The sequence below is a fragment of the Pteropus vampyrus genome, unplaced genomic scaffold (genome assembly GCF_000151845.1).
Source record: "Pteropus vampyrus isolate Shadow unplaced genomic scaffold, Pvam_2.0 Scaffold122, whole genome shotgun sequence".
Taxonomy (NCBI): Eukaryota; Metazoa; Chordata; class Mammalia; order Chiroptera; family Pteropodidae; genus Pteropus; species Pteropus vampyrus.
In genome coordinates, this window is record NW_011888903.1 from 407,595 (window position 1) to 423,731 (window position 16,137).

General features: G+C 34.9%; 1 protein-coding gene across 1 annotated transcript in view; it reads left to right on the forward strand.

Moving 5' to 3' along the window:
* Positions 1 to 16,137, forward strand: part of PIEZO2 (piezo type mechanosensitive ion channel component 2) — a 383,378-nt gene that overhangs the window by 238,754 nt on the left and 128,487 nt on the right. The window contains exons 6-7 of the mRNA XM_023534183.1: positions 2,641 to 2,851; positions 4,134 to 4,347. Of these exons, the coding sequence (XP_023389951.1) occupies positions 2,641 to 2,851; positions 4,134 to 4,347 (425 nt within the window). The remainder of the gene's footprint in view (positions 1 to 2,640; positions 2,852 to 4,133; positions 4,348 to 16,137) is intronic.

The window sequence follows — 16,137 nt, forward strand, 5'->3', positions numbered from 1 at the left end:
ATCTCCCCCTACTAATACTACTGGGGGGAGATGGAGCAGGCAGAAGGAAAAGCTGACATGTATGTCGGGCCCTTACTATCTGGGAAGGGAACAGTATGTTCCAAGGCGAAGGGAACCTGTGGATTCTGGGTTCCCCATGTGATTTCCTGCATATGATGCTTCTAGGCAGAGATGAGGATTAGGCTGGAGAGATAGACTGGTCCCAGGGTGTGGCAGCACCTGAGGGATGGCAACTTCTGTATACTCTCCAGGTAATCGCATCAGACTCCTGACTTAAAAAATTATCTATATGCCAGTGAACCTCAAATGCAGCTCTTCAGTTCCTACCTCTCTATAGCACTTCAGCTTCTCATACTAGCTGCTCTCCAACTGGAATGCCTGAAAGGCGTCTCAGAATTGAATTTCTCCAACCCACTGCATTCATGATTGTCCCCATCTCATCAATGGGACAAAAATATAGGAACTATCTTTGATTCTCCTCTATCTCTCCTCCCTCCACATCGATTTACAAGTTAGTCCTGTTGACTCGACCTCCAGGACATACTGCAAAGGTGGGAACCTCTCTTTAGCTCCACTACTCACCTCTCCTCGACCACAGCAGTGACCTCCTAGCTGCAGTCTCTCTTAGGATTACCTCGTGAAACTAATCATTGTACCCCTCACTAAGTGGAGAGATTGGCAAATTCTTGTTATAGTGGGTTCCAGAGAAATTAAGTGTGGGAGAAGTGGCGCTATGCACCTAGCCAAATTTAGAATTTTGCTTTTCAAGGCAAATGTGAGTAGGAAGGGGTATGTTTTTCCAGGTGAGATGGTGAAGCACGTTTGTTCATGAGGTGATGCAAGGGAGAGGGGAGGATAACTGAGGCTGTCCTTTTCCCTGGTACCTCACCATGTGCCGTTCATACATAGCCAGGAGAGAGGCGGGGGTCTCAAGTGCCTTTTCCATAGGTGGGCTTTAGATAGTTAGGCTGTTATACCAGCCAGGGGTGGAAGAAGTAGGTCTGGAGACATATACCTTCTTCCTGAATCCACCATGGAACTTCAATTAGCTCTTCTCTCTGCCAGGAATGCTCTCGCCTAGTATGTTCACATGGCTGGTGACTTTGTGACATTCAGATCTTAGCTTAAATGTCACCTCCTCAGAGAGGCTCTCTCTGACCTCGGAATCTCAAATAGCTGCCCTGTCACTCACAATCACACAACCCCATTTTAATTCTCTGAATAGCATTTACCACTGTGAGATAGCTTGTTAATTTTTTACTTGTTTACATGTTTGTTGCTATATCTCTTTCTAGAGATACTAGCATACATTAGGCCTTGAACACATAGAAAAATCTTAATGAATAAGTGTGATACGCTCCTTTTTCTTCAGGAAAAAATACAGATGTGTTGTGATGGGCGTATAAACTTGATGCCCAAGATTAAGTGTGTGTGTGTGTGTGTGTGTGTGTGTGTGTGTGTGTGTGTGTGTGTAAGGGGATAAGGGTGCATCCTGTAGCCTTGGCTTTATCTATAGCCAATTTAAGTCACCAGTAATCCTAGACAAACAGAAGATCTGAGTCCTCAAGGCCATTCAGCACTTACCTGAACTTGTAGCAGCTTTCCTATGTCTGCCTTCCTCCAGCGAACTTGTGCATTGTTAGAGGTTCAGATACCATCAGTAAATGTTATATAAATATCTGATCAAGGTGTATCAAAAAAAGAACCTTTAAAATGGGAAAATGGAGAGGCCAGGCTCTACTCTTTAAGCCTTAAAAAGGCAAATGCAAACAAAGTTTCATGCATCTGAAATAGCCTTGTCTTAAGATGATAGTTTATACATATAGTTCCTCTAAAAAAAAAATCCCAACTCTTCTAGGAAAAGATTCTAATTAGCCACCAAAAAGAAATCCTATGTAGTCTTTAAAAACAGAATAAACAAAAACAGCCTAGTATACCCAGTTTAAAATAATACATGAAAATATGTATATGCTCTGTACATGTGTTTCTTCCATAAATCTCTAATAATTATACTGAGATGCTGAACTGTCCAGGAATAAACCAGTATATTATTCTCTAAAAGGATAAGATAGGAAGGATAAGCATATTTAGCCAAGTAGCCAAGTAGCCCATCCTCTCGGGATCAGGAAATACTAAAATAGTGAACAAAGATAAACTTCAGGAAGAAGGATTTCCTAAGCACTGATTTGCTTACTCTCTCAGTTAAAGCCGTGGATACTTAATCAGAACTCCGATTATTTTACTGACAAACTCTGCAAATTTGAAGAACCAAACCCAGCCTGATGAAAGCTAAGATTATTAATAGATGTTTCAGACAGTTTCTTGTTCTGTCTATAAAAAAATGAGCTCATGTAGGTAAGATGACATGCTATTAGGGACCCTATGATTAGTGATGTTTTCTGTTTACCTCTTCCAGAAAGATCAGAGTTCCTTGGGCTTATTCAGGGACTATCAGAGACCTGGGGGGACTTAAGGGGTTGCATTTTTTTCCTGATTTGTGAAATCACCTCATTTCCTGACCCACAAGTTACAAACCATGAGATCTTAAGATCTGCTGGGTGGATGGGCAGAGTTGTGGACTGCTTTGTTTTCTATTTTGTTTTGTTTTGTTTTTTTATTTTTATTTTTTTATTTACTTAGGCTAGAGGAGAAAAAATAGACCCAGAAGAGGCACTGATCTATGAAGAGGATTTAGATGAAGGAGGTGGTGTTGAAGGCGAAATGGAAGAAAGCACAAAATTGAAAATATTCCGCAGGCTTGCCTTTGTGGCTTCCAAGCTTAAGGAGTTTATTGGCAATATGATAACCACAGCTGGAAAAGTTGTTGTGACGATTTTACTTGGTTCATCAGGTGAGTTTCCAATACCGGGTGAAACACAAGTGGCACTTATAATGATAGAAATGGTCAAAGAGAAAATTAAAAAGGAAACAATTCTATTCCATGACACCAAAATAATAACTGTAGCTTTTGTAAAAGTGGCCACACATACAAACCATACACACGAAAGTAATTTTTCCAGTGCAATTCTAGTTTTTATGTTTTTAGATGGTTCTTGTTAACTTCTATAAAGCAATATTTTTTTCATATCTGTTAAGTGACATCATTTTCTACGTGTAGATCAGAAAAACTAATCTTCTACCTTAGAGCCTATGAATGGTGACTTGTTTCAATGAACAATTTCAGTGTACCCATCCAGAGCTGCACATGTATATTCTGAAAGCCTGTTTACACTGATTCATTAGTAATCATGATTTAACTCTCCAAGATGTACTATTTTTATTCCTAAGTTAGATTGTAATCTTCCAGCACAGACACTCACTTCCTTTAAATTTTGGCTACAGACCGCTTATTCCATAATACTGTTATCTCAGTATTTTCTCTCCTTCCATTTCCCTGTTCACCACTGCTCCAGAGCTACTATGAAGTTTATTGCATATTGCTTAGTTGAAATTTCACAAGATGCAATGACTTTACCTGTTTTTAATAGGAAAATAAAAAAGTGGAAAAGAGAATATAATTTCTCAAGAAATATAACCTCATATTGTAATGAGTCATTTCAAAATGCTCCCCCCAAAAGCTTTTATATGCCTATAAATGAATTATTTAATTTTTCATTTCCTATTTTGGTGATAGTGCAAATCAAATTTCGTTACATAAGACAAAGTTTCAGTGAGATCTTAACTGCCTCAGAATGCAATATTATTATGACTCCTAGTTAACCAAAAAAAAAAAGTCATTATTTTAAAAACAGTATTAGGGAAAGTTGGAATGGACATATAAGTAGTCCTGAAAAATTTTAGGGAGACATAGAAAATGGAAACATGCAAGTAAATATGCCAATTCTACTGCTATGAAATGTAGATGTTTACTCGGCTTACACGCCAAAGGTAAAATTTCTTCATCATCTGGCATTTTCCCTTATTTACAAATATCACTTTATGTTTGACTTTTATTCACAACAAAATAGTATTAATTTTAATTTTATAAATGAAATATGATAAATATTTTAAAAACCTCATCAGTACCTAAAAGCACATAAAGTTTACTTCATCTCCAGTACTTGCAATTACTGAGCAGAAAATGATTTTTTAGTTCTATGCAATTTTTCATGATTGCATTTCTTTTGCCTTAGGTATGATGTTGCCATCTTTGACCTCATCTGTCTACTTCTTTGTATTTTTGGGTCTGTGCACCTGGTGGTCCTGGTGCCGGACATTTGATCCATTGCTGTTCAGCTGTCTTTGTGTTCTGCTGGCTATTTTCACTGCGGGACACTTGATTGGACTTTACTTATACCAGTTCCAGTTCTTTCAAGAAGCAGTTCCGCCCAATGACTATTATGCAAGGTAAGAGAAATCTTTTAGATATTTCAAAGGGAAGTGACCCCCTTTATGATCCATTTGAATTTGCAGGGGTTCTTCTTGATGCCAATTGATGTGTTAAGCAAAGATTTGGTGGGGGTGGGAGAAGCAATCTAGCACTTTAAATTTATTGAGTAGCACAATCTAACAGGAAATAGAAGGTTTCTTCAGATGAAGATGCTGCTGTTTGTAGTAAATGGAACAGACACATGGTGTGAACTGCGGAAAGAGTTCTAGGAAGAACATTTTATATTAAAGTATAATGATAACCTGTTGAAGCAACCAGCTCGAAGGAGCTCTCATGGGCCAAATAAAGGACAGATTGAACATCAACCATAATAACAGTAAATAACCAGTTGATTCTAAAAATTAGAAAAATAAAAATACATGTATCCATGATGAGAGAGAGAAATCTAATTTGCTTCAAATGGAGATGATTATTACACTAACTCTTTAATGTGAAATGGGAATTAAAGATATAGAATATAGCATTTACTTTGACTTTTCAGAAGGAACTCTAGGCTATTTTTCAGTTAATGAGAGAAAACTCTTTACTGAATAACACCAGCTAATGAAAGGGAAAGGAATAATAGAATTAGAAAATTGCCATTTATCAATTCTTAATGAAGTACTTGTTTCTAGCCGCAAACTAAAATCATTACTTAAAAAGATTGCTGAAGTGAAGATGTTTGCAGTAATGACAAAGTATAACTTCACTGATTATTTGCTAATTGCAAAAGAAAAATCAAACCTTTGCGATTGTAGTCAACACCTTAACCAACTGATCAAAACTGACATTATCAAAAGTGGTAGCTCAACATTTCACACTTCCAGATGTGATGCAATATGAGGTGTACATCATCATATTGTTAAGCTTTCAGACCTAATTTTCAATTTACAGGAAATATAAAGGATAGAAAAGTAACTTAAGTGATTCCATAAGAAAATGGCCAGAAAAATAAAGAATGTGGATTCTACAAGGCAAATGATCTGGTCTTCTCTAAAATCAGCGCAAATGTGGCTCTAGATTATACCCTGATTTGGAGACAAATCTCTAATCCTGTCATGGATGGACCTTGAAGGTATTATGCTAAGTGAAATAAGTCCGAGAAAACTAACATTGTATGGTATCACATATCTGGAACCTAAACAAAAAAAGTCAAACTCATAGAAACAGAGAGTAGAATGGTGATTGCCAGGGCATTGGGGTGGAGGAAATAGGGAGAGGTTGATAAAAGGTACAGAATTATAAGATGAATAAGTTCTTAGGGTCTAATGTACAGCAGGGTCATTATAGTTAATAATACTTGAGATTTGCTAAAAGGATAGATCTTAAAAATTCTCACACACGGAGCTATGTGAGGTGGTGATTGATTGAAGTAATTATTTCACAATGTATACTTCCATCAAACCATCAAGTTGTACACTTTAAATAAATTATAATTTCGTGTGTCAATTGTACTTCAATAAAGAAGCCTCTTTAATGGTGCAGATTTATGTAATACTTATTTTAGGCAGGAGTGAATAAATGCTAAATTTTAGTATAGACATTACTTTTAGACTAGATGAATCTTTTGATTTCTTTTAGACTAATATTTGGTTTATTAATAGAATATATATAGAAGTAAATATTTTATACTGATGAAAGGGCTGGCTTTTAGGGGATGATTTAATTAGAAATGCAAATATCTTCTCCAGGGCAGTAATGCCCCTCACCCTCACCTGCAGTTTGAGGATCTTTTCTGCCATCTAGAGACTGATGATAGGAAATACAAAGAATATTTAGAACCACCTTGACAACCCGTTTTTTTAGAGAATCAGTTGGTAAATAGTTTAAGACTTTTCAGGCCTATGGTCTCTGTCACAATTCTTCCAAAAAGCCGTCACAGAGCAAAAGCAGCCATAGGCAAGATTTAAAAGAATGAGTATGGCCATTTTTTTAGTAGAACTTTGTTTGAGGACAGTAAAATTTTGATTTCTTATTATTTTCACATTTCACGAGATATTATTTTTCTTTTGATTTTTCCAATAGCTTAAAAATGTAAAAACCATTATGAGCTCAAGTTGTACCCAAACATATGGTGAACTTGGCTTGCCAATTTAGGGTATAGATAATTTCAGTCCTAATAGTGTAGTATCTTTTGTTCATATTTATTTTTCACTTAAATAGTCACAAATTTAAAATTACAGTGTAACTTGTTATAAACATTTTGTAGATAATCCCTTTAAACAATTCAAAAGGTCTATTCCTATAATCTCATAGAGTAAATCATTAGAAGTTAGCTTGCTTATCAGGGTATAAATAGTTTGGGCTACACAATGCAATATACAAGTATATATAAACAGCCTTGTTGTGGATTCTACCCATTAATTTGGTGCTAATAAGATATTGCATTTTAGTCCCAGAAAGCTTGGACATTTATATATTTAAAACAATAGCTTTTTCATAAGGCATAACTTCAATGCATTGTTATTAACTCCAAATTCTGAGTTGGAATTAAAAATGCAAACTAGCAAAAAAAAAAAAATCATCTTTCATGGGCATTTGTCACAAATTTCGTTGTCATAGATACTGTGTCTGAAAGAAGGATTATTATTCCTAAATGTGAAATGCAGTAGTATACTATAATCATGGTGGAAAAATTAGTGACCACTTTTATGAATTTGACCCAGCAAAACAAAACTTCAAAACAAATCCACATACGTAAATGTAAGACTAATACTATACTATTCAACATAGTTTGTTTAATAGAATAGAGCCTTATTTCAACTATTCTGGCAGGTATCCCTAAGAAAAATTGTGAATTAAACAACATTTGGCTTAGCTAAGTTAAAGTGTAGTTCTTTCCAATGGTTTTATATTTTCATAGGGAATTTCTGTTGACAGCAAACACCTTAAATTAAAGGTGGTGGCTAATATGCAGATTCCTCCAATTATACACGTGCATATCCTCACTTGTTTTCCTACCTGAAAGGTAGCCATTCTTATGAAGTAAGTCTTAGACAACTTGTGTCCTGTGGGCTTTCTGCATTAAATATGCAGAGGGTACACTGAATAGAAGACAAAGACAAGTGGACCTGATTTGTTCTGAATTATCATGAATGTGAGACACCTTGAAAAACTTTAAAATGAGTTTGAATGCTACAAACTTTTACTTTTTAGTGATGTGAATTGAAAGCCAATGTTAATAGTTTGGCAGCACATCACTACTGCACTGACTGTTTCTTTATGAAAATGGTACCAAAAGTAATTCTGAGGTAAACTCATCTAAAAACAATCCAAAAAGTTGGTTCTTTGTTTTTTAATCTTGAGTTACATAGATTGAAAGTTCTGACATAGGCCAGGGTGAAGGGTATGGCAGGAGACTGAAATGCCTTTTGTTTTCTTTTTTTTTTTTCCTTCTTTTTTTCAGTCTAGGCAACCCTTGGTTGACCTCACAGATTGCAAGCACCTTGTCAGTTTACAATCCCTTATTTTTTTATTTTTTTGTGCCTACAGCACCTGGTCTTCCTAGGTGGTCTCCCACCAGGCTCGACCTTGCTTAGCTTCTAGATCAGACAGGTTTGGGCTTGCTTGTTCAGGGTATCACGGCTGCAGACTGCCTATTGTTTTCTTAATCATGATGTTGATACTTGGAAGTCATAAATTTATTTATCAACCCTATTAATGCACATTTTGTGTACATTAAGCTTTGAGATGAGTATATGACCGAATAATTTTTTTAAATGTCTCTTCTAATCTTTGACTTGCATTCAAACTCCTAAACCTCTTTAGAATGCTCACAAAAGTCACTGCCAGGATTAGACTTGTTTGCTCGAACTCAATTTGTTGTTTTGCTGCTTTTCTCACCTTAAATTGTGAAGTTAGAAAATGCAAGGGTAGGAAGGAATGGGAGAAATTCTCAGGCCATTCTCTAGGAAAGTGAGATTCTCTACTAAATAAATGTTACCTTTTTTATGTCTATTTCAATAAATCCTGATGATAAGAAAATGCATTATGTTTAGTGAAGGAAAAGCTTATATTTATTTCAGTGTTAAAACAATGTAAAAAGCAAAAGCAAAGCCTGGAACTCCAGTATCATGATTTAATCTGTGACAAGTAAGAAAAAGGTTAAAATCAAATATTAAAAGTATAATATCATTTATTATATTTATACTATTTTTATAGTAGTCACAAAACTGTCAGTAATATGTAAAGGGTAATAAAGGCCTCCAATGCTGTATGTCTTTTTCTTCTAGTTTGGAGGAGCCATTGGATCCTTTAGAAAATGAAACAAGGCAATCAGTTCTTCTCATAGGTCTGCTGCAATTTGCTTTGCAAATGGTTATATAAACCAGGTTGTCTGAATGTATGCACTTCTGCAGCCTAGCCCAGGATTGCGATGATATACCTTGTCTTGCGTTGGAGTGAACTGAGGTTTAGTAACAGAAACAGTACAGAAAGACTAAATTGTTTTTGATGGAGACAAGTTGATAAGAACTTCATCTGAAAGCAGTCTAGTGTATGGGGAAAAACAAATGTAAAGCAGGTTATTTTAATGCTAAAGTATGTAAATTAATCCATCCAAGTTAACACTTCCCCTTTACCATTTTTTTAAAAGAAGATAGCACTGGCAATTAATCTATAGAGTTGTTTAATTTGTAGTCGGTAAATGATGTACTAATAACCAAATTTGGTTTCATTTTGAAAAGATCCTTAATGATTAAGTGAATTATTCTACATGTCTCAGGCAGAGTTCATTGTGCTCATCTGAAAGACAAAAAAAAAAACAAGCCAAAAGAGAAATTAGCTGACTTTCTACAGATAAATGGAAAATCAATAGAACAGAAATATTTGAACCCGAGTTCGTTTGGGCAATTTGCTACAACTTTATGTTCACTTGGGACCATTGGAGGGTGTGTTGTGGACATAGGGATGTCCTACCCAATCATGACATCTGGCACTGTACAAAAGCAGCTCCTCCTTCCTACCCGGCAGACAAATCTTTGCACAGGTATTAAACTCAGAGACCTAAACTTCCCAATTAGCCTTCCAGAACTTCAGCCATGATTAAATATTGTAGTCCCGATTTCTCACCTTTTGCCTGTTGAGGGCATCTCCCAGAAAGAATCTTCCTTTCAGTTTTCATGGAGAATCTGCCATAGTCTCTGTGGGTACCTAGAATACCCCTGGTTGACCTGACAGTGCAGACACACTCTATAGGGTTTATATTTACAAGAGCAGCTCACCTGCACACATGTCACAACAGGTCAGGACTTTACTGCCCAAGTGCCGTCTCTGCTATCAAAGATAAAGTGGGGTCCACTCACTCATAAGGTGATATTGAGGGGATTATACTATGCTTGCAAGTGCATTCTCTGGAGTTTGACAACTCAGGATTGAATCTTGGCCTTACTGATATCTAGACAGAGCACCTAGGCACAACCTTACCTAACACTCTGTGCTTGTGTTTCCTCATCTACAAAATAGGGATGAAAATAGTGCCTGTCTCAGAGCAGAGTGTGGTATTAAATAGAAGAATGTATATCCAGTGCTTGGTAATGAGGAGTGCTTATTAAAGGAAACTGACTTTATTGTTGTGGTCATCATATTAACATAAAAATATTTTTCTTATTTAAATTCACTTCCCCATGTCTAAAAATTGTAGCCTATAGGTCCCTGAGCTCGTTAAGCTACTCTACCCCTTATACTGTTTCCTTCACTGGAAATGTCCTTCCTCTGCTTTCCCATCTCACTCACTCCTACTCTACCCTCAAAACCTAACATGAGTTCCTCCCTCTGGAACCTCCATGTTTCCTTCTGTGAGGGACAAGAATTATCTTCTGGGCAATTGCCCTATGCAGACTTGCCTGCTAGTCCTTGTTTGCAGTGGGCCATAATAATCTGTTCATACACGTGTCTCCTGACTAGGTTCGGGTCGGGGCCTCAGCATTCTCACACAGTGAGCTTTCAGGAAATCGCTGTCCAAGCTGGGTTTTTGTTTCTATCTCCTGAAACTCTTGCATTTCATCACCTTGTGTATCAAAATAATGTACACAACTTGTTTTGTTTTTTCCTGAACTCTCAGCCCCAGATGTGGCCATGGGCTGTAAAATGTACATGAAAATTATTTCTCAGGAAGGTCACTGTCAATTTTAATGCAGTCCCACTGCCACGCTCTGTGGTACATGTCATCCAGTATTTAAATATCACAAAAGAGGCTATGATTTATGTGTTTCCTTAAGTATGGTGTTGGCAAATATTTAGTTTTGCTTGAGAAAAATGATAGTTTTAAATTTATTTATTTATAAAACTCAAAAAATAGTTTTATCCCTGATGGTTAAAATAAACATGGTTAAACTAGTAAGTAGCTTCCACTTTGAAGAAATTTGATATTTCAGTTTATATTCAATATGTTCCTCGGGGACCAGCTTTATCTCTTATTGTTGAGTCTTTGGGTAACATTACTTAATTTGGAGGAGGCCTGGTCTTAAAAGTGGGGCTACTATACCTGCTCTAGAGTGTTGTGGTGAATATTGATGAGGTCTGCCCATGCCTGATAATCAGAAGACAATTTAAAAAATATTACATCTACTGCAGTTTTTGTGTATGTCTGTAAAAAGCATACACAGTGTGATTTTTAAAACTAAATAAACTGTTACATGTGAGGGTTGATAAGTGATAATATTTTCCGTATCTGATTTCCAGTTTATATGGCATCTAGTAGTTTAGTAAAATCCATTCCAATAAAATAATTCTTCTTTCATCCTTCCTTAAAAGTCACCACCATACTGTATTACTGATACAGAAAATCAGTTCCAGCTCTGGGAAAATTTAGTACTATTTAATTCTGTTTCTTGGTATTCTCTCCATAATATATATATATATATATATATATTATTACACATATATATATATATATGTGTATATATATATGTATATATGTGTGTGTGTATATATATATATATATATTCCACTGTATATGTGTGTATATATATACCACATTTTCTTTATCCACTCATTCATTAATGGACACCTAGGTGGCTTCCGTATCTTGGCTATTGTAAATAATGCCTCAATGACATGAGGGTGCATATGTCATTCGGAGTTAGTCTTTCATTTTCTTCAGATAAATATACAGAAGTGAAATAGCTAGATCATATGATAGTTTTATTTTTAATTTTTGAGGCACCTCCTTACTGTTTTATATTTTAATGTTTATATATACATTTCTTAAGCAAACCTAAGTTGAAATTGTATGTATATAAAATGGAGATAATTATAATAATAATATCTTCACCATAGACTTGTCTCTCTTAGAAGTCCACAAACTCTATAATTTGAGCCCATGTGAGAGACATCTATAGCCATAGCAACATGAAGCAGCTGATTGATGGCCTGAGGTAGTCATTTTGGATACATAGCATTTGGATCCAGGCAAAGAGCAGTGTTAGAGGATTCACCTAGCAATCAAAGGCAGAAACCACATCTAATTTACCCTTATGTTCCCTCAGTATCTGAAGCAGTGCCTAGCATGCCCCAGGCTGCAGTGAATACTTCCTAGGTGAACTTTCCTAAATTTGCTACAAATGATTGGTATTAATGAATATATTGCACACTATACTTGAATGGTACATTTAGGTTCTTTCAACTTTAAAAATTAATAGGAAAATAACGATGGTAGATTTTCTTGTGGTAGAAAGATGGACTGTTCCTTCAAGCTAAAATAACAGCTTATGAAAAATTAAATCTGAAGTGATCTTTTGAAAAGGGGTATTTTGGGACAAAACAATTATTTAACTATCACACATTTTATTGGAAAGTGTGACCATCTTGTTTATTAGAGTTAAAATTCTCATCCATGGTCTGGATTGCAGCAACACCTCATTAATTTTTCAGTTTGGTTGTAAATAAGCTGATTTGGCTGACTTGTAAAGTATTTTGAAAATAAATCTAGTGAACACTATTGCCTCAAAACTGCCTGGCTTATTGCACTTCAGAATGTTGCTTATGCAGTAACTTGCTATTGTATTGTAACTTGCTTTTTAATTCTAAGCAACTCAGACTCAAGAATGAGATTAGCGCTGAAAATGAGAAACAAAAATGCTTTGATTTTTCTCTTTCAGAGTTTCTCTAAAAAAGCTTTTTGCTTAGAAAATTTGACAAACATTTTCATAAACTTGTTACTCATTGGTGTAAATATTGTAATTGTTTTTCTTAATAGCTTTCCTGAGGTATAATTGATATGCAATAAAGTGCATGTATTTAAAGTGCACAATTCCACAAGTTGTGACATAAACATACCCATGAAACTATCACCACAGTCAAGATAATGAACAAATCCATCAAACCCAGAAGTTCCCTCAAACCCTTTGTTTTCTCATTCTCTCCTGCCCTTCATCGTCTTCTCATCCCATCCCCAGATAACCACTGATGTGCAATCTGTAACTAGATTAGTTTACGTTTTCTAGAATTTTATATAAATGTTCTCATACAGTATTGTCTTCTTCTCCTCCTCCATATCTTTTTAAATTTTAGGCATTCTAGTAGGTGTGTACTGGCAATTCATTGTGGTTTTGTTTTAATTTGCATTTCCCTAATGACTAATGAGGCTGATAATCTTTTCATGAGCTGATTTTACATTTATATATCTTTTTGATGAAGTTTCTGTTAAAATATTTTACCCATTTTTTTTTAAAAGCATCAGCACTGTTTGTTTTCTTGGTATTAAGTTCTGAAAGTTGTTTAGAAAATCTGGATTCAAGTCATTTATCAGATATATGTTTTGAAAATAATTTTCCAGTCTGCGAATTATCATTCTATTAATAGTGTCATCGCAAGAGCAGAGTTTTAAATTTTAAGAGTCCAATTTTTAGTTGTTCTCCTATGAATCATGCTTTTCGTGTGATAGTTAATAAACATTTGCTTAATCCAAATTCACAAAGATTTCTTCTGTATTTTCTTCTAGAAGTTTTATAGGTTTTCTTTTTTTTTTTTTGCCTAAGGTAACAAATAGTTCCAGAATCATTTCTTAAAATGACTATCCTTTCTTCACCGAATTACCTTTGCACCTTTGTTAAAAATCAAGTGTCCACATTCATTGTAGATAATGGCCAGTAGTTTTCTTTTATTGGGTTGTTTTTGGTTTTTATATATAATAATGCTAGCCTCATAGAATGACTTGGGAAGCATTTCCTGTTTTGATCAGCAAAAGCCGATTTAGTTTTCTTATTATTTCTTCTTAAAGCATTTGCCTTGAAGTTTTTTTTTATTGGGAAGGTTTTTAACCACAAATTCAATGTCTTTACTAGATGTCTTTACTACTCAGGTTATTTTTTCTTAAATAAGTTTTGGTAGTTTGTGTCTTTCAAGGAATTTACCTTTGCAGGCAAGATGTCAACTTTACTGGTATAAGTTGTTAGTAATATTTACTTATTTTCTTTTGAATCTGGGATAATGTTATTTAATTATTCCAGAGATTAGTAATTTGTGCCTTCCTTCTTTTCTTTTTTCTGTTCTGTCTAGCTAGACTTTATCAATTTATCATCTATTCAGAGAACTAGTCTTTGTTTTCCTCTATTGATTTTTTAATTTCCTATTCATTAATTTTACACAGATATTTTTAATTTCCTTTCTTCTACTTTCTTTGTGTTTAATTGCCTTAATTATATTAAACTTTGGATTTAACTTACTCTTTTTTAAAAATTTCTCTCTCTTGTTGTTCTAAAGGGAGAAATTGAAGTCATTGTTTTGGGATTTTTTTTTCTAACATTGATGTGTAGAAATACTTTAATTAAAAAATCCAAATTTCCACCTAAATACTACACTGGTAGCATTCTATAAATCTTGATATGGTATGTTTTAGTCAGTTCAAAATATTTTTTTACTTTACATTTCCATTTCCTCTTCCATTTATTGGCTATATATGTACTTGGTTTCCAAATATTTGAGGATTTTTCAGAAATATTTCTCTTTTGATTTTAATTTAATTGTCAGAGAATATAATTTGTTTTCTAGTCCAGAATATGGTCTCTTTTGGTAAATGTTCCACATAAACTTGAAAGAATTTTTTTAATTGATTTGTTTTTTAAATCATGAAGAAAATTTAAAGAGTGAAGTTATAAACCAAAATTACAATATTGCTAGCTTTTGTAATTGCCCATGTATTTACTTTTACCGGCGATCTTTATTTTTTAATATGATTTCAAGTTACTGTCTAGCATCCTTTTATTTTACCCTGCAGGGCTCCCTTTAGCATTTCTTGCAAGGCAGGTAGTAATGAACTCCTTCATTTTTTGTTTATCTGGGAGTATCTTAACTTCTCTCTCATTTTTGAAGGGCAGTTTTTCCAGAACTCCTGGTTGACAGTTGTTTTCTTTTAGTACTTTGTATATATCAACCTACTGCCTCTGGACTCCAAGGTTTCTGATGAGAAATTAGCTGATAATCTCTCTTATGTGATGAGTCACTTTTCTCTTGCTGGTTTTGAGATTCTTTCTTTGACTCTAGACAGTTTGATTATAATTTTTCTCAGCATGCATCATTTTGAAATTTCATGTTTTTCATCATATTTACTTCCAGCTTTTATGCTTCAAATTTCCTCTCTGCTCCTTTCTCTTTCTCTTCTTCTTCTAGGACTCCCACAATGCATTTGTTGGTCCACCTGATGGTGTCCCACAGGTCCCTTAGGCTCTGTTCGCTTCATTCTTTTTGTTCTTGTTTCTCAGACTTGATCATTTCAATTGTCATATCTGTAAGTTCACTGATTCTTTCTTCTGCCTACTCTAATCTACCTTTGAACCCCTCTGTATTTTTTATTTCAATTATTGTATTTTTTAACACCAGAATTTTTTTAGGGGGGAGTCTTTTTTTTATAATTTCTATGTCTTTATTGATATTCTTAATTTCTTACCTTTGTCCATGGCTTTGTTTAGCTTTTTGAGCATTTTTAAGGTAGATTTTTAAGTCTTTGTCTAGTAAGTCCAATGTCTGCATGTCTTCCAGTACGGTTTCTGTCAGTTTATTTTGTGCCTTTGAATAGGTCATATTTTCTTCTTTCTTCATATGCCTTGTGAAATTTTGTTCAAGACTGGAGATTAAATTCTTATAATGTGTTAACTCTGGAAATAAGACCCATGGCATGCTTGTTTTTTTTGTTTTTTGTTTTTTCGTTTTTTTTTTAACTGTTATAGAGTGTCTTGGCTGGGAATCAGCCTGAAGTGAAAACTTAAGTTCATCCCTGGTCTTTTCTGACTCTGCCTCTTTCCTTAGGCATGTATTGTACCTTTGTAAATTTCTCTATATACACAATTGTTCTTGAATGTCAAAAAAAAAAAAAAATGCCCCAAATGAGATGTGGCTCCTTTAAATCCACTGGAAGCTATTTCAGTCAATGGAAGTTGAAATAATAGTGGCCAACCTCTGTACTTGCTCTTCAGTGACCATAAGCAGCAATCTGTAATTCAAATACTATCTCCGATACTTGGGGGAGAAGGTCCTTATTGCTCACCCTGGCTCTAGCAAGCCACACAAGAAATGCAGATTGCCTTGCATACTGCTACCTGACGTTGGCCTGGAGCAAGGAGGATGGATAGCTGCTCACCCACTGAAGGCTGAATTTGACCAATATTAACTCTAATTTTTGAGCCCAACTTTCCTCTGGCAGTTTGAAGCCTTCAAGTAAACTCCAGAGTCTCAAATAGTTAAGACAGATTCCTTACTTTCTACTCCAGCATCCTCCCTGATGTCCACTCTCTGCCTTTTAATTGTACATACTTAGACTGTTAACAAGTAAT